This window comes from Mus caroli, unplaced genomic scaffold (genome assembly GCF_978045245.1).
Source record: "Mus caroli unplaced genomic scaffold, Mus_caroli_1 scaffold_2, whole genome shotgun sequence".
Lineage (NCBI taxonomy): Eukaryota > Metazoa > Chordata > Mammalia > Rodentia > Muridae > Mus > Mus caroli.
In genome coordinates, this window is record NW_028227257.1 from 49,431,679 (window position 1) to 49,458,488 (window position 26,810).

The 26,810-nt window shown below is 42.8% G+C and overlaps 1 protein-coding gene across 5 annotated transcripts in view; it reads right to left on the minus strand.

Annotated features, from left to right (window-relative positions):
• Positions 1–26,810, minus strand: part of Ptpra (protein tyrosine phosphatase receptor type A) — a 105,047-nt gene that overhangs the window by 27,506 nt on the left and 50,731 nt on the right. For 2 of the 5 annotated variants that reach the window (XM_029471247.2, XM_029471235.2), the window contains exons 2-7: positions 22,560–22,638; positions 21,797–22,138; positions 16,128–16,154; positions 9,326–9,410; positions 8,185–8,258; positions 7,700–7,836 (exon numbers count right to left, since the gene is read on the minus strand). In XM_029471247.2, the coding sequence (XP_029327107.1) occupies positions 7,700–7,836; positions 8,185–8,258; positions 9,326–9,410; positions 16,128–16,154; positions 21,797–22,138; positions 22,560–22,632 (738 nt within the window). In that variant the 5' untranslated portion in view covers positions 22,633–22,638. Of the gene's footprint in view, positions 1–7,699; positions 7,837–8,184; positions 8,259–9,325; positions 9,411–16,127; positions 16,155–21,796; positions 22,139–22,559; positions 22,639–24,371; positions 24,490–26,810 lie in introns of all 5 variants that reach the window. The other 3 variants (XM_021184778.3, XM_029471244.2, XM_029471239.2) reach the window with 2 other exon arrangements.

The following is a 26,810-nucleotide window of genomic DNA, read 5'->3' on the forward strand; positions in this document are numbered from 1 at the left end:
TGGTTTTACCTCTTTCCTCTCTTCTCTGTCTTTCTCTTGGGAACTAAATCTTTTCTTTTTCTTTTTCAATTTTCTTCTTTACACCTTGAGCATTTTAGAAAACTGGGGAAGCAGATTTGTAATGTGTGAACAAATTCAGCGCTTCTTCCTAAGACAAATGCCGGTGAGTGAGAAAGTTCCAGTTTGTAACTAAGATGAAAGATACAGCCTCGAGCTTCCAATCAGCAGGGAGTTGCAGAAATGCTGTACAGCCTTTCTCCAGCCTGTCAGACCGATGCCAAGTCCTATGCCACTGTTTCTTTCCAGAACACCGTATCTGGTGACACACCTTTCACAGTGACCTGACCAGACACCTGCTGGTCAGAATTCAAAGGCAACTCCTTCCTCCCAAGTGCAGTAGTGCACCCACCAGAGCATCATCACAGCCAATCAGCTTTATTCCTCAGATTAAACTCACTACCACCTACTGAGAAGAAGAGGAAGGGGGTGGGGGGAGGAGGAGAAGCAGCAGCAGCAGCAGCAGCAGCAGCAGCAGCAGCAGCAGGCGGATTTCTGAGTTCGAGGCCAGCCTGGTCTACAGAGTGAGTTCCAGGACAGCCAGGGCTACACAGAGAAACCCTGTCTCAAAAACCCAAACCAGGAATTAAAATTAAAAAAACAAAAGCTTGGGCTGGAGAGATGGCTCAGTGGGTAAGAGCACTGACTGCTCTTCTGAAGGTCCTGAGTTCAAATCCCAGCAACCACATGGTGGCTCACAACCATCCGTAATGAGATCTGATGCCCACTTCTGGTATGTCTGAAGTCAACTACAGTGTACTTACATATAATAAATAAATAAATCTTTAAAAAAAAAAAAAGCTTATTAAGGAAGTCTAGTGACACAGCAGAAAGCAGTTCCCATTGGCCCTTCCTATCACCAAGGCAGGGTCTGTTCTGCCTGAGGCTGTACTTATCCTACATGCTTGCATCAGTGTCAGATGAGTTTCATGTCCTGTCATTCTTCAGGAGCTTGTCTTTTTTTTTTCTTTTGTTTTTAAATATAAGTGCACTGTAGCTGTCTTCAGACACACCAGAAGAGGGCATCGGTTGTGAGCCACCATGTGGTTGCTGGGGTTTGAACTCAGGACCTCTGGAAGAGCAGTCAGTGACCTTAACCGCTGAGCCATCTCTCCAGCCCCCAGGAACTGGTCAGAAAGTCCCAGAGGTCTACCCATCTCCTAGGCCTTTTAATATTGGTTCTGGGTATGGAACTTAGGTCCTCAGACGTTTTACTGACTGAGCCTTCTTCCCAGCCTGACTTCCTGATTTTCAGTTCAAGACGATAACAACGTCTTGTCCAAGTCTCTAGTGGGATCTTTCTGTATGTCCCTAGCATAGTCCTTGCTGTATGACACACACTGGTGAGGAAGACACTGGAGCCTCTGAATAAATGGGGAATGGGAGGCAGCTAGCTCTGTCACTTCAGGACTACGAGACTAGCCTGTTAGGGAAAGTGCCACTTCTCAGCTGACAGCTAAGCTTGGGTCATCCCTTTAATTACAGTGAGGCCAGGCACCCGATTCTGACAAACCCTGGCCAAGCACAGCGACATTCATATTCCATGACCCTATCTTAAGAATTTGCACCACATTTACTGTGGTAACTCACACTGGCAAAGGAAAGCAAAAAAAAATTAGGATTTACTAGTGTCTGGCCTTGAGCTAACTAATTTCAAAATATCACTATGACATATTACTTTCAATGGAGCACTTAAAGGCCAGGTAAAGGAAGGGGGTCTGGCCTGAACTGGGTTATATTAGGGGGCACCTATTACAGCAGAATACCCATAGGTGTATGAATTCCCTACCTACTGGATAAAGACTGTTATAGAAAAAGCAACTGTAAGCTCTAGGAGCACTGACCTACCTACCAAAGGCTCCATCTCCACATAAGCAGAACATAAGCAGTGGTACAGAAAATGTGGAAACTTGTAGGGCATCCAGCTACAGTGATACTCAGAGACAAGCTCTGTGTACAGTATGGACGCAACACCAATTAAAGCTGACTGGCCTGTAGCCAAGACAGAAAACAGAAGGTGGGACATCCGATAGGAAGAAAGGATTCTGGGATAGAGGACTCGCAGGAGGATGGGGCACCGTGAACAGGACGGAGGACAGGCATGGAACCGGAACAGAGGTAACCTGCCACGTGGCAGAACTTAGATTAGAATAAATGGGATATTAATTCATGAGATGGTCGGGGAATAGCCAAAACTTATGGCCTAGGAGTTTGTAAGTACAATTTGAGTCTCAGGGTCGTTATTCAGGGAGCTTGGGGCTGGGAGAAAAAGCTTTGATTTTACAGATACATGCTATAGTCTCAACGACTAAGATAGAATGTTGTGAAACTCAAGAGTTTGAGGGCAGTCTGGGAAACACGACCTTGGAGGGAAGGGAAAAGGAAGGGATAAAGAGAAAGAATACCAAACAGGCTAACACAGAGGACGCACGGTCTTTAACAAGGTATGGTGGAAGCCGAGGCAGGAAGATCTGCAGTTCCTGGCATGTCTGGGCTATATAGTAAATTTCAGGACAGCCTCGGCTATATAGTAAGCAAGTGAGTCAAATCAATATTGGCTTTTGGTAAACCGAGTCAGTTATCTGGAGCTGCAGACTTAATAACTGGCTTTCCCAACAGCTTTTCTTCCTGATGTGGAACCACCATCTGAATCTAGGTTTAATGGGACAAGTATATGCTTTTTTTTTTTTCAAAGTTGCACATGTTATTTGGAACTGTTTCCCATTTTCTTTTCTTTTCTTTTCTTTTCTTTTCTTTTCTTTTTTTTTTGGTTATTTTATTTATTTACATTTCAAATGTTGTCCCCATTCCTGGTTTTGCCTCTGAAAACTCCCCATCCCTTCCCCCTTCCCTTTGCCTCTATGAAGGTGCTCCTCCACCCAGCTACCCACTCCTGCCTCACCCCTTTACCATCCCCCTCTGCTGGGGCATCGAGCCTCCACAGGACCAAGTGCCTCTCCTTCCATAAATGCCACATAAGGCAATCCTCTGCTACCTATGTAGTTGGAGTCATGGATCCCTCCATGTGTACTCTTTGGTTGGTGGTCTATTCCCTGGGAGCTCTGGGTGGTCTGGTTAGTTGATATTGTTGTTCTTCCTATGGGGTTGCAATCCCCTTCAGATCCTTCATTCCTTCACTTAACTCTTCTATTGGGGTCTCCAGGGTCAATCCAATGGTTGGCTGTGAGGATCTGCACCTGTATTAGTCAGGTGCTGGCAGAGCCTCTCAGGAGACAGCTATACCAGGCTGTTTCCATTTTCATGAAAAGAACTGCCTCAGTGATAAAGAACCCTCATCTATCTAGCTGTGGCCAAGTTTACCAGTATTTGGTCTCGTAGTTTCATAGGACATTAACCTGACCATCATGCTAATGATGCCAAGCTAATAGAACTTCAAGAGCAGGAGTTTATGTATCTTAGATATGTATGCTGGACATAAAAGCAGAATAGAACAAAGCAAACCCCAGGGTTGTCTTGTGACCTGAGCCGGGTTTTCTGAGGTCACAGTTGCAGGCCTGCCAGGCTCCTCCCTCTAACACAAAGGCTCCTCCCTCTAACACAAAGGCTCCTCCCTCTAACACAAAGGCTCCTCCCTCTAACACAAAGGCTGAGCTCCTTACCCCATCATTCTCCCCTGGCTACTTTGAATCCTGGAGAAAGGACCTGACACATGCTGGGACCTGAGCTATGCCGAGGCAAACAGCCTAGCAGGTCCTGGGGGACTCTAAGCTCATAAAGGAGGAAAGCACATGGTCTTATCTGCAGGATCACTCTCCTAGTTTAGAACTGAGCCCTGGAACGATTTACTTGATACAAAGAAGCTTCATGTCATAAGTTAGTTTTGTGATCTGTGAATTACAAATTTGGATATGCCCGGTAGAAAGAGACCATAGCTAGAAGCAATGTGTACAAATGACCTGCCACACGCTACAGCTCCTTCTCGCAGAAGACATCTATGCTTCTTGTTGATGTCAACAGTTGACTAAGAGGGAAAACTCCAATCTGGTATATATGACTCTGTGTGTTATGCTGGCCCACGCTGGACAGAAGTAGACTGTGGTAGAGTTTGTGCTTCACTGACAGCTTTAATGACTATCAGGAGAAATCCTCTCAGTGAAGAAAACTTTAAGTATGTTGTCACACATCTCATGAGAGACCGACCAAGCTCTCGACAGGAATAAAGAACTACTTATGCTGCATCCAGGTGAGCACTCAGTAGATAGCGCTCACAGCTCCGTTATTTCCCTTGCTCCCGCAATGCTGTCCTGATGAGCTCATGGACATGGTGGATGACTTCTGTCTACGTCTGTCTCCCTCCTTCCCCTACCCCTTGTCATGCGTCTAGGCCTTCTCTCCAAGGATTTACCAGAATGCTTTACTATGGTATCTCTGGGAGTATATATAAAAGAATTAATTTTACAAAAAAAAATATGCCAATAGGGTCCCATACACCATCACCCAGAAGCAGCTGGTGTCACAGATTACAGAACAGTACAATGTCTACCACAGTCCCATCTGTGCTGCTGTCTGGTGGGATGTGCTACATGTTCTCAATCAATAATGAGTACTAAATGGTGCTCTGTTTCCAACAGTTTAAGACAAAGGTCTAAACTCTTCTGTCAACTCTTACCTGGTAAGTGATTGTGGCCTTCGAGGCTGTCCTCCTTCCTACCAACTCCTCACATTGAAGCCAGTGACTTTTCATTCATTCATTCTTTTCTTTTTCTTTTTTTTCAAGACAGGGTTTCTCTGTGTAGCTCTGGCTGTCTCACTCTGTATACCAGGCTGGCCTCGAACTCAGAAATTCGCCTGCCTCTGCCTCCCAAGTGCTGGGATTAAAGGCGTGCGCCACCACTGCCCAGCACCAGTGATTTTTCTAAAGATGTAACTGAACACGAACCCTTCGGCGACAGAGCTCTGGAACATCCACCTAATAACTACTTCCCTTCTTTGTCCCATGTGATGTCTGAATGTGCGTGTGCACATGCGGAAGCCACAGGTGGACAACAGGATCTCCTCAGCCATTTTCCACCATATTTATTGTTTCTGAAGTAGCATCTCTTACTGACCCTGGAGCTCACCAATCTGGCCAGTCAGGGAGCAACATGAAGCCTGCCTCCCTAGCTCTGGGATTAAGGAGGTGTGCCAAACAGTGCTTGGAATCTAAACTCAGGCCTCAGGCCTGAATGGCAAACACTCTATTCACTGGGCCAGATTCCCAGCCTCCTTTCCTTTTGGATTTTAAAATTCCCCTGTAGGGTTATCTGCCTAGATCAGAGATAATTGGCACTGACCTTACTAAGATGCAGGAGCTTTCTCCTCTACCTGGAATAACTTTAAGAAAGAACATAAAGCAAAAGAAATCTCCAGAAACTTAGAACAGTCATCCCTTTTCCAGTGGACTTGACTGGATCTCATTATTATTCCTAGAACTGGGGTAACCATTTTGTCATTATAAGAACCTACCTACAAGACAAAGATGTCATGACACAATGCAAAAGGCATGGGACACCAACAGTCTTGGAACTGCCCTTTCTGCCATGTCTCCTATTTCATCTCTTTAGTAATGACCATATTAGATAATTATAAAAGTTAGAATTGGTCTTAACAACTGCTACAGACTAGCTATATTCCTTGATCCCCATCTGGTTTCCATGGGCTGTTCTCGATGGAGCAATAGATTTGTCCCCTACTACTCCTTGCCACAGGACTTTCCTTTGGGAGATATGAATAAATGTCTACTCATGCCAGACAGGGCACCAAAGACAGACTACAGAAACGATTCCATCCAAGTTGGGCAGAGCACACTGCTAAGTTTACTGGGTAGGAGGAACAGGACGACTCGAGGGCAGCTGGAACCCTGAAGCCCATCCAGTATAAGCAACCGCTCAGATGCCTCTCTGGAGCTCCCTACAAAAGTGCAGGCTGCAGGGCTTCCCGAGTCTTAAATGATCGTTTCTCCTTTCCTCATGAAGGAACAGTTCAATTAGCAGGAAATCACCAGGCAGCACTGTTCATTGGCTATGTGGCCCCTTTAAAACCATCTAAATATGCCTGTCTCTTACATCTGACACTTGCTTTTTCCATTTCTAGGGCCTTACTTCCCCTCTCTACTCTCCCGCTTCTTCAAGGAAATTGTGCTCAAATACTAATAACATATTCCATTGAGACAGTAGCTTATTAAGTTGCTCAGGCTGGCCTTGTACTTGTGATCCTCTTACCTCAGCCTCTCTAGTTGGATTGACATAGATGTAAACTAGACTTGGCTAAAGTCTCTCCCATCCTTTTCTTTAGTACTGGGAATGAACCCAGGAACCTGTGACACTCTAGGTTAAGTAAGCTTTCAGTGAGCTACATCACAGCAAGGAAGCTTTTGACCCAGGATTAGCAGCTGCTGGTTATACTCATCCTGCTTCCTTGAGAGGCATGAAAAACACAAATCTTAATATTCAGCCTTCTCCCGAAGCCTCTGCTTTTTACATCAAACTACTCCTAATACTTACTATATACACTCCAGATCCCTGCTATAGACATACTTACTATACACACTCCAGATCCCTGCTATATACATACTTACTATACACACTCCAGATCCCTGCTATAGACATACTTACTATACACACTCCAGATCCCTGCTATAGACATACTTACTATACACACTCCAGATCCCTGCTATATACATACTTACTATACACACTCCAGATCCCTGCTATAGACATACTTACTATACACACTCCAGATCCCTGCTATAGACATACTTACTATACACACTCCAGATCCCTGCTATAGACATACTTACTATACACACTCCAGATCCCTGCTATAGACATACTTACTATACACACTCCAGATCCCTGCTATAGACATACTTACTATACACACTCCAGATCCCTGCTATAGACATACTTACTATACACACTCCAGATCCCTGCTATAGACATACTTACTATACACACTCCAGATCCCTGCTATATACATACTTACTATACACACTCCAGATCCCTGCTATAGACATACTTACTATACACACTCCAGATCCCTGCTATAGACAACATCTTCAATTGCTGTTTGGCTTTCTAGGTAGGTTATTTTTGTTTTTTTTTTGTTTTTTGGTTTTTCGAGACAGGGTTTCTCTGTGTACCCCTGGCTGTCCTGGAACTCACTTTGTAGATCAGGCTAGCCTCGAACTCAGAAATCCTCCTGCCTCTGCCTCCTGAGTGCTGGGATTAAAGGTGTGCGCCACCACGCCCAGCCATTTCTAGGTAGTTTTGTTCTTGTAAGTAGAGTTTCCCAAGTGGGTAGAGAGTTATTTGAGGTTGGGAGTGGGATTTGTTTTTGCTCTGTAACATCCTTGGCACTGAGAATATGACTTGGTTCCTATAAATGCTTGTAAGTATTGAACAGATGAGTCACTAGGCAGGACAATGAATGAACTGGTCAGTGATGAGTGGACGGGAAGGTGAGGAGGGTGAAGCACTTTCCTTTTTTTGAAAGCTTTCTTTCTACGATTACACAGGAAAGGAGCAAGATGAACGTGGTGAAACATTCCTCACCCATTATCATTAGAAACCTATGTTATATCCCATGACTTAGAAGGCTGGACCTTAGGTCTCCCTTCCTCTGCTAACAACAAAGAACTCACGTTGAATTCTTCTCTGAAGAGCTTATTGTCATCAGCCATTCTCCGGTTAATCTCCTCTTCCAGCTTGTCCACAGGCAGTGGTGGGTACTTCCTGTTGGTGCTTGGGGACCTGGCCAGAAGTGGTACACTTTGGGGCTCTGTGGTATACAAAAGGGAAGGTCAGTTAGGTGCCCTGGAGATGGGTGCAGGCCCTTCTGTGACAACTCGTGGTCTCATACTTTTGAAAAGATGGGGAAAAGAAGCAGAGATATGGCTGTCAGTAAAAGGTGTTTGATACCAAGTGTGGCAGCCTCAACTGGATTCCCAGAACCCACAAGATGGAAGCAGAGAACCAGCTCTTACATGTTAGCAAGCTCTGACCTCCACAATCGTGCCACGGCACACACATGCGCACACAAATGAGATAAATAATGGAAAGATATACGTAAGAGGATGGGGGATGTTTACGTCCTGATTTTCTTCTCTAGATGTTCCCCGTGTCTTACCCACATCCTCCGTGCGGCCATTTGACAGGCGGAAAGAGTTGGAATGACTCCCAGCTTGCTTGTATTTCTTAAACCTAATGAGAACATATTTGTAATGAAAAACTAGACACAGAGGTAAAGCACTGCCCTTGTATTCCTGCTAAGGACTCTGTCTTTCTAAACTTCCATCAATCAAACTTTTAAAAAAAGGGACATAGGTCAGGGACTTCTGAGGCCATTCCATTCTGTGGTGACTGGGTATCTTGGGATGGTCTTCCTTATACCTGGCACCCTGAAGTCCACTGTACATAACAGTATATTCCAGCCTGCATGGTTCCTCTGTGTAGCTTCAGCTCCATAACACACTTGTATGCACATGGTAACAGGAGGAATGTGGGCAAGTGTACACAGTGGGGGTGGGTGGACAGGGTGGGACAGTTACAGACTTCATAAAACAAACATTTTGGTGTTTTCTCAGTGCACTTGGAAGTCACAGGTTTAATGGAGACACACAGATGTCAAATTCTAGGGGGCACACTGAAGAACAAAAGGAGCACAGAGCAGGCTGGGCCCAAAGAAGGTAGTCAAGGCAGGAGTTGCAGCAGGAGGAGAACAAATGAACCACCATCTTCCTTCTCTTAGGTGTCCCTCCTTACTTTGTTCATCATCTAGGAGCTTCTGAAAGGTCAAATACTTTAACCTCTAAGACCAGCCAAGCAGACAAAGGACAGGGGCCCTAGAGAGGTTTGGCAACACAAGTAGATACAAAGTAAGCTTTTGTGCTGCATATAATGTTACCAGGAGCCTTTTAGGGTATTGTTTCAAAAGGACAAACCTGAAGATCTTGAACCGCCGGTCTGTCATAAGATATTATGGGAGTGGCCCATCTCCAAACCACTACTCGTCTCTAAGCTTTAGGCTGAACTAGAACTGGGAAACTTGGTTTGGACAAATAAAGCTGAGGAGAGAGAGAAGGTCTTAAGCAAGACTGTATTTCTAGAAACCATTTCTAAGCAGAGTTTAATCTAAGCACTGTAAGTCACTGTCCCTCTACTCAATGTCCCTATGTCTTTAGGCTCCTGTCTTCTGGACTATGTAGGCTTACTGAGACACCGGGGTATCAGAGTAGTCTAAGCAAATGCAGTAACATTATTATACTTACCTTAACATGTACAGAACTATGATAATAAACACGATCACTAGCAGAGAGGACAGGGCCACCATCACTGCAATAATTGGTGTCTCATCTGAAACCAAGAGAAAAGCATAAGGCATGACTTTTGTGCAATGAAGGGTTCAAGCTGGGAGCTCAGGAAGACACACTGATGCTGATGCAGGCTAGGGGGTGCTACCAACTAAACATTTCTGCAGATGGTGGGATGGGAAACACACACACACACACACACACACCAAGGGCACAGAATGTGAGACAGAAGTGGGAGGTGCAGAAATGCACACAGAAGAACGAGGAGCAAGTGCATGTGCTAGAGTATGCGAGGAAAGAACCCTTGGGCCACCTTAGAGCCATGGGCAGGAAGATGCTGCCCATCTCTGATACATCACACGTGTAACTTCCTGTGTCCAGACAATATTTGTCTTTTAAGTCAGAGACTCTTTTATTATTACTATACCATTTGAGCTTAACAGACAAACAAAACAGCAAACAACCAAAAATTGGAGGTACAAATCCTGGCAGGCCAGCAATTTAGGATCAATATTATACTCCTTCCCAGTCTCAATGAGTTCTGCCTAGAGAAAATCAGAAGAGGGAAGGAAAAAGATTGCTCTTTCACAAACCCAAGGTATTTCCTGGCACAGGGAATAGGATTACACAAGAGACACTGCTAGAACCTTATGTACCATGCATCATAGATACTAGGTGTCCCCATCCCCTTCTCCCACCTCTTCCCTCAGCTGCCTTTTGCTAGGACCCCAAGCATGACAAGTCTGGCTTGAGTGGACAGATAGTCAAACCTTCCATCCTTTCCACAGTTCTAGCTCAGTACCTAGCTACAATTCTCATGTAGCAGATCAGACCAGGTCAGGTCAGGTCAGGACACCACGTCTACTCTACATTAGAAACTGCATAAACGACCTGTATTGTGACGGATATGCCCCTTTATGTGAAGGCCAGCCCTGCCATGTTGTCTCTGGACAATGTTCAAAGATGTCATTGAACTCAAACCTTTTATCTTTTTGACTCCACTTATCCTGTCTCAGCAAACTCTTACAACTGTTGCTTGACTTTTCTCAATTTCCCTTTCTCCAGGTTCTCCTGATCCATTTTAAAGTTTATTTACTTATTCACTTTACATTCCTATCATGCTCCCAGCCCCCAGTACCACCTTTACTTCCCATGTAAGAGAGCCAACTCCTGACAGTATTAATGATACTCTGCTATGCTTGCAGACAGGAGCCTAGCATAGCTGTCTCTAAGAGGATCCATTCAGCAGTGGATGCAAACGGAAGCAGAGACCCACAGCCAAACATCAGGTGGATCTTGGGGAGTCTTTGGGAAGGTTGGGGGATAGAATTGAGTGAGGTAGATGGGTCAAAGACATCACAAGATCTCCTGATCCATTCACACTGACTTAGCAGTCCTCTGAAATCACTCAGCAAGGACACCAAAAACTGGCAATTACCAAATCTAATGGAAACAGTCCCATTTTCATCGGATTTACCCTCTTAACAGAATTCATTTAAAATATGTTCACAGAGTAGCAACTGTTGCTGGGTTATTTGGGACACTGAGAAAAGTACCCAGGCAGACAAAGGGCAGAAAGTGTACGTGGTTCCCAGACATGTCTTTTAAGCGGGGACAGGGATCTGGAGGAAACAAAGCAGAGCAGCAGCAGGGAGGCAGCAGAGTGTCTGAGATCTGTCCCTGCCCCTCACAGCCCGCACCTCAGCAGTGCACCAAGTAACAGGGCAAAGTGAACCACTAAGAGATCTGGACGAAGAGCTAACTCTCTAGACATAAGGAATGACAAGTGGAATGGCTCAGGGGTTTGGCAGGTTCAAGAAACATCACAAAGCCAGCACCATTCAAGCTGAAACTGGAGAGATAGGCAGGAGCCAGAAAACTTATTTATAGGCTATGGATGTGAGTATACTTTAATTCTGAATATGATGAGAAACAGTATTACTGGGAAACTGACACAGAAACGGCACAACGAAATCTGCCTTTGTTTAAAAGTTCTGCTAAACTGACTTACTAATAGCAGGAAGCCATCTCAGCAGAAAGCCAAGAGCAGTCTTCCAAGGAAAGAGAAATCAACTCAAATCCTGCTGGTAGGTTAATTAAGACGCAAACAGGAAGGAAACTGCTCTGACCAGATGACAGTCACTGGTGGGTTCTTGGAGCATGGTAAGAAGGCCTAAGTGGAGTGAAAGGAGGCTAGGAAGAGGGAGAGAGGTGCAGCCACTCACTCAATGAGGAATTTTACATGACCTATATATGCAAATAAAAGGAGCAGTCCTTGGAAAGAAAATTTGTTGCATACACATATAAACACTGAAATACAACCTGCTAAGTCTGTTCAAAGTTGTGCCTGCATATATGTTTCTAGGGGATGACCACTCAATTTTGGATAACTAATTACCTCTTTTGTTTTGTTTTGTTTTGTTTTTTGTTTGATACAGGTTTTCTCTTTGTAGCATTGACTGTTCTGGAACTCTTTAGACTAGGCTAGCCTGGAACTCAGAGATCAGCCTGCCTCTGCCTCTCAAGTGCTGGGATTAAAGGCATGTGCCACTACTGCCTGGCAAAATTTCTTCTTTAATGACTTATTTATTTTTTTACTTCATGTGCATTGGAATTTTGCCTCTATGAGGGTGTTGGATTCCCTGGAACTGGAGGTACAGATGGCAGCTGTGAACTGCCACGTGGGTGTTGGGAATTGAACCTGGGTCCTCTGGAAGAACAAACAGTGCTCTTAACCACTGAGCCATCCTCCCAGTCCAGCAGCAATTCTTAATTAACCAATTACTATTGTTTCTTTAAAAGAGCAACACAAATTCTTCACTATGGTATAAGATTCAGGTACTGACTACCTTTCTCTGACTGACTCTCAAATGCCTTTTCTGGTTTGGTTAAAGCTGGCATCCAGTAGAAGCCTACCTGTTACTTAGCTGATAGATATACTCAATGGATTTTGAGGGGCACTTGCGTTGCATGTGCAGGGCCCTGAATTTGATTATCATGATAAACAAAAACCATCAGATATCATTCAATATATTCATGGATTATTTTATCTAATACTCCATAAGTCCGGAGTATTCAGCAGTGACAACAAAACTCTTTGCCTTTATGAAACTTATTACTTTAGTGAAGAACATAAGCAATGAAGAGTGGAAGGAGGACTGGCCGAGCAAAACCGACAGCTTAAGTTTTGCTATCTGAAACCCTCTTGCGGAAGGAGAGAACTGGCTCTGAAAGCTCGCCTCTGAGCACCATCTGTGTATTGTGGCACATGTGTGCCCCTCATCCCCCGTTCCCTCCCCCAATACTTTTGTTAACTCTAGCACCGGAGAGATACTCAGTGTTTAGAGTACCAGATTCTGTTCCAGAAGACCAGGGTTAGATTGCCAGAGCCTACATGGTGGCTCGCAATCATCTGTAATCTAGTTCCAGGCGGCGGGGGCACTCGGCATGCATGTGGCACACACAGACACACGTACAATGAAATGTTCACCTCTCAAAAGCAAGTTCTCAAAAAGCCTGGTATGATGGCTGATTCCTCAAATGCCAGGAATCCTGTTCCCAGCCATGCAGGGAATGGTGGCCCAGGCCTTTAATCCCAGCATTTGGGAAGTAGAAGAAAGCCAGTCTTTGGGAGTTCAAGGCTAGCCTGTCTATATAGGTTCAGACCAGGCAGGCCAAATAGTGAGATCCTGTCTCAAAATTAAATAAACTAATCCACCAGTCATCTTTGTTTAAAGCACCCTAAAGACCTAGGCACAAAAACTTGAAACCCTTAATTCATTTGCATAGGTTATAATAAAAATTATTTCTAAACAGTTGACTCATTTCTTCAAACAGCTTTTGGCTTTGACCTTGAGACCAACCATTCTGACATCACTTTATTGTGCGTGGTTCAGAGAGCAGTGTAGGAAACAGATGTAAATAGATGCTGCATTATAAAACGATTAAGCCTGAGCAGTGATGTCATTCCACTCACTCAGCTTTTGGTTGCTGAGTTTAGGAACGTGAGAGCTGGAAAGGCGAGGGAACCTTGCACACAGTACAGACGTAAGGATAGATAGATGGATGTTCGGTAGAGGCTCAGAGTGTCCATTTTGCTGGTGTAAATACTCCCTTCTTACTTGGTCTTCATAAGCCTTCCAATTACTCATTGAAAACTGGATATGGTTAAGCAATAGAATTATAACAAGGAATCTGAAAAATTTTGATTTAATAAAATTGAAAATTAAGGGGCTAGGAAGTCAATCAGTGGGTAAATGGCTAAGTATGCAAGGACCTCCATTTGGATATACAGCGCACTGTAAAAAAACAAAACAAAACAAAACAAAACGCTCAGGTATGGAAGTACAAGCCTATAACCCTGAGCTGCAGGCTAGAGTCAAGGATCCTGTTATGGTTTGTATATATTCAGCCCAGGGAGTGGAAGGTGTGACCCTGTTGAAGTAGGTGTGGCCTTGGAGGAGGTGTGTCACTGTGGGTGTGGGCTTTAAGACCCTCATCCTAGCTGCCTGGAAGCCAGTATCCTGCTAGTAGCCTTCAGATGAAGATGTAGAACTCTCAGCTGCCTGGATGCTGCCATGTTCCCACCTTGATGATAAAGGACTGAATCTCTGAACCTAGAAGCCAGCCCCAATTAAATGTTGTCCTATATGGTGTCTGTTCACAGCAGTAAAACCTAAGACCGATCCCTAGGGCCTTGCCAGCCGGCCAGTCTAACTGAAATGGCAAGCTCCAGGGTTAATGAGAGACCCTGTCTCAAAAAAAAAAAAAAAAAAAGGTGGAGAGCAACAGAAAATACACACACACACACACACACACACACAGACTAGGCATGGTGGTGCAGGTATATAATCTCAGCAATTGGGAGATAGAGGCGAAAACATCAGGACTACCTAACATCCCAAAGCCCAAAAGTCATGAAAAACTTCCTTAATAGGTGTTCATTTTTCAAATTAAAATGTAATAGTCATTTCTTAGAATGGATGACTTATCCTTTTGTCTCTGCCTCTGTCTCCAATTCAGTCTTTCTTAGCAGTCATATTATTGTCATCCTATATAAAATTTGACATCTGTACATAAATACTCATACCCCAGAAATTCAGTCTAGCTTAGATCACAGAAAAAACATCTGTGTTGATATGAATAAGAAATGTCAGGGCTGGAGAGACTGTTCAGCAGTTAAGAGCACTGACTGCTCTTCCAAAGGGCCTGAGTTCAATTCCTGGCAACCACATGGTGGCTCACAACCATCCGTAATGAGATCTGATGCCCTCTTCTGGTATGTCTGAAGACAGCTACAGTATACTTACATAGAACAGTAAATAAATCTTTGGCCTGGAGCAAGCGGGGTGGAACAAGCAGAGGTCTTGAGTTCAATTCCCAGCAACCACATGATGGCTCACAACCATCTGTACAGCTACAGTGTACTCATATACATAAATCTTTAAAAAAAAAAACTTTTTTAAAAAAAATGTCCTCCATAGAATTGTCTACTTGAAATGTGGGTCTCCAGCTGGTGCACGTAATCTGGGGTTGTAGGAGCTTCCCACTAGGCTGTCCCTAAAAGCCTTGAGTGACAACACTTTATGAATTTAGGGGAAAACTACAGGAAGCAAATATGATTAAAGGGAATAGTAGACTAAAAGCCAGAAATTAATTCATAAGAATTACACCCTAAGGCCAGGTGTGGTGGCACACACCTTTAATCCCAGCACTCGGGAGGCAGAGGCAGGTGGATTTCTGAGTTCGAGGCCAGCCTGGTCTACAGAGTGAGTTCCAGGACAGCCAGGGCTACACAGAGAAACCCTGTCTCAGAAAAAAAAAAAAAAAAAAGAATTACACCCTAGGGACTAAAGAGATGGCTCAGTGGGTAAGAGCATTTGTTGCTCTTCCAGAGGACCCAGATTCAATTCTCAGCATCTGGACAGTGGCTCACAACCATCTATATAACTCCAGTTCCAGAGCACATATGGTTCACAACCATACAAAATAAATACAATTTGAAAACAAGCAAAAAAATTACATCCTACTATATGACCAAAGAGTAAAATACTAGTATGAAGACATGATAAGTGTACAGTTATTTTATTATTGATTAAAATACATCAAGGGGCTGAAGAAATGGTCAGTAGCTAAGAGCCCTGGCTGAGGACCCTGAATCTATTCCTAGCACTCACATGAGGGCTCACAACCATGGTGATTCCATTCCCAGGGAACCTGATGCACTTTTACAGCCTCTGTAAGCAACAGGTATACATATGTGCTGTACAAACATGCATGCAGCCAAAACACTCATACACAAAGGTAAAATTTTAAAACATAAAATACACCAAATCTGTTGGAATATTTAATGTATATAAAATCAAATGCTGTTTCTTTTACGCTTTTCTGAGGTAAACCTGAGAACATTTAAGGGACAGTAAACAAACAAAAGAAGAGACATGGCGGACAGTGGACAGCAGACAGCAGAGATATGGTGAACAGTGGACAAAAAAGACAAGACAAAGAGTGGGCAGAAGAGACATGGTGGACAGTGGGTAGAAGAGAAGTGTGGGCAGAAGAGACATGGCAGACAGTGGGCAGAAGAGACATGGCGGACAGTGGGTAGAGGAGACAGGACGAAGTGTGGACAGAAGAAACATGGCAGGCAGAAGAGACCTGGCGGACAGTGGGCAGAAGAGACATGGTGAACAGTGGACTGCAAAGACATGATGGACAGTGGGTACCCTTAAAGGAAAACAGATAAAGGTGATGGGCTCACCTCTCCTGTCTTTTGAGTCAGAATTACCTGTGTAACAAGTAAAAAACAGAAACATTTACTCAGGTTAAAGGAAAACATTGCTATTCAATTTAAGGGAAACAAAGAAAAAGTTCAGGAACATAGGTAATTTTCCCCATGTGCAGTACACTGCCATAAATGGGGAATTATCCAGGGTTACTAAACTTTGGTCAGTTGTCTCCTTCTGTGTTCCTGAGTATGCCTATTCAATACTCACTAAAAATACACGAATTCAAGGAAAATCACAAATGTAAGCCAATATTGGCCTTTTTATATGCAAAATGACAACGTTAAAGATATAAAAGATCTACACAATGAGATGCAAACAAGCACCATAAAAAACAAAAAACCCAACCTAACTACTAGGTAGGTAACTGCTAATATGCTATTGGAGAAAAGCTTGTTTTCAGAAACCTATGGTGAACAGGAGAGACGCTAAGCAGGCAAAGGCACTTGCCACAAAGCCTGATGACCTGAGTTCAAGCCTCAAGATCTACACAGTGGAATGAGAAAACTGGTTCCGTCACCCACCATCAGTAACCACACAGATGCACTCTGGGGTATCTACAGTCTAAACAGATCCCCAAGACCCACAGTATGATATTCTCTCAGCACTACACAACAAAAGTGGAATTAACTAACACAGTCAAAATCTGAAAACTAAATAAAATATATAATGAAAACAACCTCTTTGTGTTTTTTAGCCAAGTACAAAGTTGTCCAGTTAAATACTATACTTCCAAGACTAGGTGTGGTTACGCAATAATTCTGGCTAATGGAGCTGGAGAGATGGCTCAGTGGTTAAGAGCACTGACTGATCTTCTGAAGGTCCTGAGTTCAAATCCCAGCAACCACATGGTGGCTCACAACCATCGTAGTGAGATCTGACACCCTCTTCTGGTGTGTCTGAAGATAGCTACAGTGTACTTAGATATAATAAATAAGATCTTAAAAAAAAACAAAGAAAAGCAAAAAAATCTGGCTACTGGGATTTGAGAAAACACTATGGTTAAGTGTACTTATGACATTTGGAGAATGGGCCCAGCAGATAAGAAGGCTGTCCTTCGATGGCAGGCTATGTAAGAGTGACTTGGTTCCTGATGGGAGGCAAGCCCTCCGGCCATACCTACAGAGAAGGCAATCCTGTGGTCTTTATCAGCAGCTCAGACAGCATCCTAGCTAACAGCTACCTACAGAAATACCTAGGCAGCATGTTGAAGTCTATGTTGTATAAAAATCATACTACCAAATATTAGTAGGTCTGAAAAATAAAAATTCAGCTTTAATTTTAAAAAACTGAATAAGTAGCACAAAATAAACTTCTAAAAAGGCAAGAAAGAACAATAATCAATAAAATAAAAAGCTAAGGTGATCGAGTCAATAAAGAATAGTAGGTTCTTTGGGAGGAAAGAAGTAATAAACTATGAAATAGTATATCCCAAGGAAAAAAGGGGGTCAGAAATATGCAAAGTGAGAAATATTCATAGCTATATAGGAAATTAAACGATCATGGGATGACTTTCCTCAAATTCACTTGAATTAGAAAATATGAATGAAATTCATAGTTTTCTATGCAAACTTTCAAATTCTTTTTTTCTTTTACTTTATCTTTAAGCTTTCATGTTCTTTTAATGAAAAAAAAACACTACAACTGATACACCAACAATACCACATTTGCAAAGTAAAAGCAGACCAATTTCACAGAGAAAACAAAACAAAACAAGAAAACACTTGTAAATATCAATGAAAACATCCTAAGTAAATAACAACTCCTCACACATACTCTGTAAGCAACGTTAATGACACTTCTTGGGCCTTAAAAAAAAACAAAAAACTCTTAAAAAAGACTGCTCTTGGGCTGGAGAGATGGTTCAGTGGTTAAGAGCACTGACTGCTCTTCCGAAGGTCCTGAGTTTAAATCCCAGCAACCACATGGTGGCTCACAACCATCCATCATGAGATCTGATGCCCTCTTCTGGTGTGTCTGAAGACAGCTACAGTGTACGTAGATATAATAATAAATCTTTAAAAAAAAAAAAGAATTAAAAACCATCTGTAATGGGATCCCATGTCCTCTTCTGGTGTGTCCGAAGACAGACAGCTACAGTGTACTCATACAGAAAATAAATAAGTTAAAAAAAAAATGTATGGACCCAGAGATGGCTCAGTAATGAAGAGCGTTGGCTGCTCTCACAGAGGCCAAGTTCAGTTCCCAGCATCCGCATGGAGGCTCACAATGATCTGTAACTCCAGTTCCAGGATCTGATGCCCTAATCTGGCCTTCATAGACAGAATGCATGTACACAGTACACATATATACATAATACATACTACATACATACACACAGGCAAAACACTCACGTATGTACAACCTTTAAGAAGAAGCCATGGAAGTTGACGGGGACTGGCTAGGAAGGGAGGATTGGCAGAGTGACAGGAAGGACAAGTGGGGTGAAGATGAAACTTGTTATGTGCACACATGAAAGTGGTAAGAGTAATTAGATACATAGTCGGGAGTTTTGTTTGTGTGCATGTTCACGTTTGTGAGTTAGGGCCTATGAGTACCACGATGCATGTGTGGAGGACTAAGGACAACTTTGGACACAAGCAGTGCCTTAGGTTTCTATTGCTGTGATAAAACACCATAACCAAAGTCAATGTGGGGAGGAAAGGATTTATTTCATCTTACAGTTTGTGGTTAATCACCCAGGGAAGCCAGTGTAGGGATCTAAAGGCAGGAACTGATGTGGAAGCCATGAAGGAGTGCTGCATACTGGCTTGCTTTTCCAGGCTTGCTCAGCCTGCTTACTGAAGACATCAAGCTCGCCAGCCCAGGGTTGGTAAAGCACAGTGAGCAGGGCCCACCACATCAGTCATCAAGTGCACCATAGGCCAGTTTCTCAACTGTCAGGCTGACATAAAATTAGCCTGTATGGGCCCTCCCCCTCCATTGTATTTGAGACAGGATCTCTTCATTGTTTGCCACTGCACTGTGTACAGCAGGCTAACTGACCTGGGAGCTTCTGGGAGCTCTCCTGTCTCTACCTCCCATTCTGTCACAGGAGCACTGAGATTATGGATGGGATTCACCATGCTTGGGATTATGTGGATTCAGGGGATTTGAACTCAGGTCCTCATGCTTGTGTGGCAAACACTTTATCCATTGAACTATGTTTGCAGCCCTCATTTTACTTTTAGGATAATTTTTTTTTTTTAATTACATGAGAGAGAGTGAGTGTGAGTGTAGGATTCTTAATGTGGAAAGACTACAAAAGTGAAACTATTTGAAGTCTAATATGGTATTTAGCGTTAAATTCAGCATGCACTAACAGGAGATAATTACTGTGGTCATCTCACAGAGCTGTTGAGTGGAAAGCAATAGAGAATGAGCCCAGGCTAGGAAGTCAGCTGGGCTTACTTTACAGCCCTACCTTCCAAATTCATTCCTTCAGTCTGTGTAAGTTCTTGCCTTTCTCCCCTAAGCAATGGCCCTAACTCACAGAAGAACACTTTTTATGTTGTTATTTAGTATACAATGTGTGTTGTGCATAGCTTTAAAACATTACACATTCAACAAGAAAAGACACAGAATAGGGTCACCCACAAAGACAAAATAAACACTAATGGTTGTGGTCCATTAAACAAATTTCATGAATGGGTCATAAACTGTACTTAAACATTAAAATATAAAGTAGAATTATTTGCAGTTCTCAACCTAATTAAGAATAGTGGCAGCCATAGACATGCATTGTATCTCTATTTGTTTGTTTTTGCAGTGACTGAAGGCTAGGTGCACTACCGTAGGCAAGGGCCTCCACTGAGCATATTAGCCCCAGCTCTTTATGAGACAGGGTCTGATCATGTAGCCTAGGCTGCTCTGGAACTATAAATCCTCCTGCCTCAGCTCCCTGTGTACTGGGATTACAGCCCTATATCACCTTGCCTGGCCATGTGACTTATGGAAATCTCTCAGAGCAGAAGTTGTAACAATTAGAACAGCTGAGCCTTAAAAAACAGTTATCACCGTGTACAGAACCATAAGTAATCCTTTGTACAGTTATCACCGTGTACAGAACCATAAGTAATCCTTTGGAGACAGGGTCTTATTACTATGTAGCTCTGGCTGTCCTGGAACTCATTCTGTAGACCATGTTGGCCTTGAACTCACAGAGGTCTGCCTGCCTCTGCCAGGCAAGGTGCTGGGATTAAAGGCGTACATCACTATACCCGGCTTAGATCAGCTCATCAAACAACTTTTCTACGGGTGTGAACTATTTCCATCATTCATTTCAATTTTATATCTGGGAAGCCAGAGGCACAGATGTCAAGTCAATCTGCCTATGCTCATAGTGCAGCTGTGGCAGAGCTGGGACTGAACAGGAACAAGTAGGGTGTGCAGACTATGCTCTGAACTGTACCTGTTAATGTCATCTTGCTTGTACTGTCGAAACAATGGCCCTAAAGCACACATGTATCAGGTATGTACTATAAAGTCTAGTTGAAAGATGTCATCTTTAGTATCAACTAGCATTAAATTTCAAAAGTACTTTTGGAATTCTACCATGAGCCAGACATGGATCCATCTAACAGAATCTGAAACAGAAAAGAAATCTGAGCAAAAGGCTGAGGTCACAGATCAGAGAACAGCAATTTTACTAGAAAGGAAATGTCATTTATGTGGCAGTTGGAGCAATTACTTTACTTCATGCAGACACTCTTTGAGGGACCCTCTAACTGTCTTGTCTAGACTAGGAATCTGAATAAGTCAGAAATCTGCCCTTGCCAAGCTGGTCTCAGGCTCAGAATTCCAAGCCTATTCTCCAGGCCAAAGCTACTTCAATCTAGTGACTGATATTCAAGGGGACAGAGAGGCGGGCTGAACAGATGGCTCTGAGTGTATGAGCCTCCCACAGCCTCACTTTCTCATTGTTTCTGGGACATCATTATGTTATAGGACATTATCTTCCCAGCTAGCTGATAATCAAATATTCTAATACATTTAAATACCTTTAAATACACTTGGACTTCCCCACCCTAATTGTGATCTTTCCCATCAGAAAAATATCCTGTAGAAAGTGCTATGCTAAGCAGGTATTAATTGCTAACATAAGCCGGGGCATGGTGGCGCATGCCTTTACTCCCAGCACTCGGGAGGCAGAGACAGGTGGATTTCTGAGTTCGAGGCCAGCCTGGTCTACAAAGTGAGTTCCAGGTCAGCCAGGGGTATACAGAGAAACCCTCTCTCTCGAGAAAAAAAAAAAAAAAAAAAAGAATTGCTAACATGTTGGAGGCTGGAGAAATGGCTCTGTGGTTAAGAGTGCTTGCTGTCCTTTCAGACAACTGGGGTTTAGTTTACAGCGCCCCCATCAGATGGCTTATAACTCCCTGAAACTCTAAGACCAGGGATCCAACACCCTCTTCTTGCCTCCAAGGGCATCTCTACACATGTGTTACACATAAACACATGCAAACACACAGACACAGACACAGGCACACACACACACATGAAAACAAAAAAAAAATTCTGTTTCTAGGTTTCATTTCTTTTCTTGGACAAAAATATATTTCAGGAATTTGATGGCTATAAAATATATACAAAGACAGTAACTAAAGCCAGAGCAAGAGGAGCAAGCAGAATGCATCTCGGGTACCTGCCGGGGGGAAGGTTTCTGGAGTGGTTGCTGCAGTGCTGGAGTTCCCCTCCCAGGGTTCTGTTATGGCATCCGTGAACTGGTTCTCAATAAGCCAGCTTCCGTTCGGGGAAATGGTAGTGCCTCCAGATACCGTGCTGGCTGCTCTCCTGGTCCCATTGTCAGAGTGTGAAGAATTAACAGTAGTCACATAGGTGGGTTCCAGAGTTAGGTTTGGGCTGAATGTTGGTGCCACAGAAAGAGAAATTACTGAAGAAGTTGAATTTGAGGTTTTATTCTCTTCCTTAGCCAATTCTGTTGTTGCTGTTTTAATTAATCTTGTAGTTCCTAAAGAAGGTGAAACTACAAACACCAAAAAAAAAAAAAAAAAAAAATATCTTATGAAGAATGTGAGGCTCAAAAGTTAAGACACAAAACAGCAAGAATTAATAAATATCTCACACATCTGGACACCATGCAAAGACTAGACAGACACCTATATCCCACACCCTCTTAATGCTGGACCCTTCCTGCTTCCTCCAAAGGACTACTGTTTCATGGCATGAAGAAAAAGGGCTTTTCGTTTATTTCTTCAGAACCACTCTGTAGGGATGTAAATATTAACATTTTTTTACTATTTTGAGGAAAGAACAGTCTTTTCAGTTATTTTAGCATACAGAACAAAGCTGACTATTAAGATAATTCAAAGACTTTTAGAAGCTCACAGTTACATTTATTTAGTATTACTTAAATACTGATTTCCCTCTCAGATGACAGCTTTTACCTGTAGTAGCATTGTTGGCACTAACGTGTATTAGACCACTGCCAAACAGGACAAGAATGAACCAGGAATCCATGCTGACCTAGAAAATAGACACATGAGATGAAGTCTTACATTATTATAATTACGTCCAAATGACTCAAAATACAAAAGGTTATTTTGGGTAGTATCTTTCTTAGTTAATACAATATGTACATAGGGTCTCCTGACAGCTTCACAGGCAGTTTCCCCCAGAAGTTCAGCTATTAATTATCTTTATAGAAATAAAATTAAATTTAAATAACATATCTTTTAAATTATATCTCTCAAACTTTGTGCACTTTAAAAACTGTTTTAAAAACTCTGGTTCCAGACTGTATCTTTAAGTATGAGAAATAGGCAGTCCTTAAATTTCCTAAGTTCATCTTCTCAGGACCTGTGTACAAAACTGATCTTAGGTTCTAGAGGAAGAACTGAGGACCAACTTATTTACCAGCCATGCTTTCCCATGTTTTACAATGTAGATGTAAATCAACAGCTACTATCTGAGACAGTGAGGTCCTGCCTCCCTAAGAGGAAGATGCAAATGCTGAGGTGAGGGATATGCTAGTAGTTTAAGGGCCCCAAGACGTTTGCTGATACAATGGCACTGCCTAGCAGGGGATGGATTTAGCAGTGGCCTTCCCCAAGCCCAAAGGCCTTTCTGTTCTTTGTAGGGTGTGATAATGAAGTCAGTACCACATTATATCAGACATCTGTAACTCTTAAAGAACTGGATAGTGAAGATATATTGATCACTGACAGACTCCAGTTCAATTCCTACTTGACCATATTTCAAAGCTGGGAATGCACACAGTCATTTGCACAAGGATCAGGCAGCAAGTTGGAAGACTAGTGTATACGTGTGTGCTCAGTTTCTCAGGGTAAATCAACAGAAAATAGGTTGGCTTACAGAATTAGATGTTTTAAATACACTTTAAAAGACAATAAGCCAATATTTGGACATTACAGCTAAGAAAAAAAAACTTTTTAAGCTTAAGGGCAATGCAAGCAATCATGAAAGTAAAAATGGAAGCTGACAAGAAAAAAACAAGTATAAAAAGCTGATCGTAAGCAATGCACATGGACAGGAACTTCTTAGCAAGGCAGTGATGTCGCACCTTCAATCCCAGCACTCCAGAACAGAGGCAGGCAGATCTCTGAGTTTGAGGCCAGTCTGGTCTACAGAGAAAGTTCCAAGGCAGTCAGGGCTACACATAGAAACCCTGTCTCACTTTCTCCATATTAAACTATAGGAAAATGTAATCCTGAATGTCTAAGTCAACAAGGTGCTTGCCTTGCAAGCATGAGGGCATGAATGCTACCTCCGCACTCATGAGAAAAAGCCTAGTGTGGTGGGACACGTTATAGTACCAGTGCTGGAGATGTGGAGAAGGGCGGGTTCCTAAGTAGTCCAGTCTAGTCTAACTCAGAACATTAAAACACCATGAGGAACAGCCAAGCCTGTCCTCCACACACACGACATCTCCTCCCCCGCCCCCACATCTCCACATACACAATTCTCTCATTTGGGGGTGGTGGCTCATACCTATAACCTCAGTGCTCAGGAAGCTGAGGCAGGAGGACTGTTGTGAGTCTGTGGCTAAGCTGGGTGAGATCCTGTCTCAGAAAAGCAACAGAGAACTTCTTTCAATTTTTCTATATATCTAAATTTTTTTATAATAGATGATTCATCAAGAAATGACCACAGAACCAGATCTTAGAAACCCAGGACATAGCATCTAATACTATTTTTTTTTCAAACCACAGTGAATAGGATTGTGTAGTGCTACTTACTGCTTCTGATAAGTAAGAAAAACATGGGGCTGGGAGGTTGGGTGCAGGCAGATGGCTCAGCAGGTGAAGGAGCCTGCTGGCAATCCTGACAAACTGAAATCCATCCTTGGGACTGACACTGCAGAATGAGAAACAGCCTTTAAGACCTGTCCTCTGACCACTCTACCAGTGCCAGGGCACACACTCACATATAAAATAAAAGTTGAAAACAAACCCGGATGTGGTGCACACAACTTTAATTCCAGAGCTCTGGAGGCATAGGCAGGTGGATCTCCAAGTCTAAGGCCAGCCTGGTCTACAGAGTAAGATCTAGGACAGCTAAGCCTACACAGAGAAACCCTGTTTTGAAAAAACAAAACAAAACAAAACAAAACAAAAACTAACCAAACCAATCAACCAACCAACCAACCAAAAAATACCCCCAAAACAAAACAAAAACTTGGAAACAGGAAGATTCTGGACAACTTCATACTTGTATTATAAACTACGTTACAAAAGTAAAGCGTTCCTGTAAGAACAAATGCAAACAAAGCAAGAGTATAAAGCAAAACGAGGACCCTTCCCCACGGTTCGCCGCATTTCCTAGGTGGGTCCTGGGAGTCAGAACTCTGGTCCCCATGTTTGCAAAGCTTTATCTATTGAGCCGTCTCCCCAGCTCCTCAATTATTTATTTAAAAATAAAAACAAACACAAAAACTTATCAATCATAAAGCAAGTACATAACAACAAAGCAGGAAAACTTTGTGAGTCATGAATCTTTAATATATCACACACAACAGCATACACTGGGTTCTTTCCCTTGCTCCTTACTTATTAAAAAACATTTTAAACTTACTTTAAAATATTTTCATTACACATACATTAGGCTGATCAATTATCAAAGTTCAACATTTAAACTATAAAGAACACTCAGATGCCATTAACATGCATGAAAGCAATATGATAAAAGACTCAGAAAAATTTGAAGAAAAAAAAAATCATAGTTGTTGTCTTGGTTTCTTTTCCTGTTGTGATTAAACCACCATCACCACCACCCCTGAGGAAAGCAACTTAAGGCAAGGTTTATCCTGGCCAACAGTCTGAGATTATAGCCCATCAGAATGGGGAAGGCCCAGCAGCAGGAGCCCCAGCAGCCGATCACACTGTACCCATAGCAGGGAAGCAGGGAGTGATGAATGCTTGTTGCTCAGGTCACTTTCCTTTTTCTTAAACAGTCCAGGATTCTAGCTTAGGGGATGGTGTCACCCACAGCAGGCAGGGCTTCCCTCTCCAGTTAACCTAACCAAGATCATTCCTGACAAATGTGACATAGGTCCATTTCCTAGTCTAGAGCTCATCACGTTAGTAATTGAGAAAACCCATCACAATTGTACTTTTCCTCATACTGAATATTTTCTACATGTTCATAAAGTTAATATGAAGTTAATTCATAATTCAGCACAGCAGACCTGAGCACATACATTCCAAGGATGTATGTGCAGGCTCTCCGTTCTCTATTAGGGATACAAAAAGTGGGCAATGCACACTGGCTGTTAGATTTCTCACATCTCCCCTCCCATCTAAAAAGACCAGGATACTCTAAACACTTCTTATACTTCCTCTCACCTAACCCCACCAATTCTGCTCTGCTAAGGGTGCAGAGTAATTCTTCCATAATTTACTCTAAGTATTCTTTGCTGTTGGTAGTCTACACCTCATTACAGAAACTGTAAATGTTAAATTGGACATCCCCACAAGCAAGCAAGGAATAGTAGCCAGGACTTTGGGCAAGCTACAAGCACTCTATTATTGAGTTACAAATCTAGCCTAGAAATCTGAATGTTTAATCAATGGACAATCAATTATATATACTTAAACACATGTCAGGGCTAATTTATTTGAAAAAAATATCTCCTGCATTCAAAAAGAAGGAATGAACCACCAGAGGCACAGTGGATACTTGCTAGAGAAAGCCAGGCTTTGCTGGCGTCCGGCCAAAGAGCAATGTTTCTTACCCTGATATGGAACGCTTGCCAGCGGATGCAAAGGTTGACAGCCATGACCTCCCACGTGAGGGAAAAGAGAGGGAGAGCAAACTGAGGCACAAGAGAATATGCCTATTATTTAGACAGCTGCGGACAACTGAGGACATCAGAGCCAAAGGGCCAATACACTCAATTGTGTTGTGAGGTCTCTAAGAAGGCGATTTAAAAAAACTTTCTCAGGTGTTCGAGAGATGGGTTACAAGTTAAGGGCACTTGCTGCTCTTGCAGATGATCTCAGTTTAGCTCCCACCACCAACATGGTAGCTCACAATAGTCTGTAACTCCAGTTTCAGGGGATCCAATGCCCTCTGGCCTCTAAGGGCACCAGACACACATGACACAACTGTATAAATATAGGAAGATCATTCATAATACACATATAAATGCAGGCAAATCACTGATACACATAAAATAT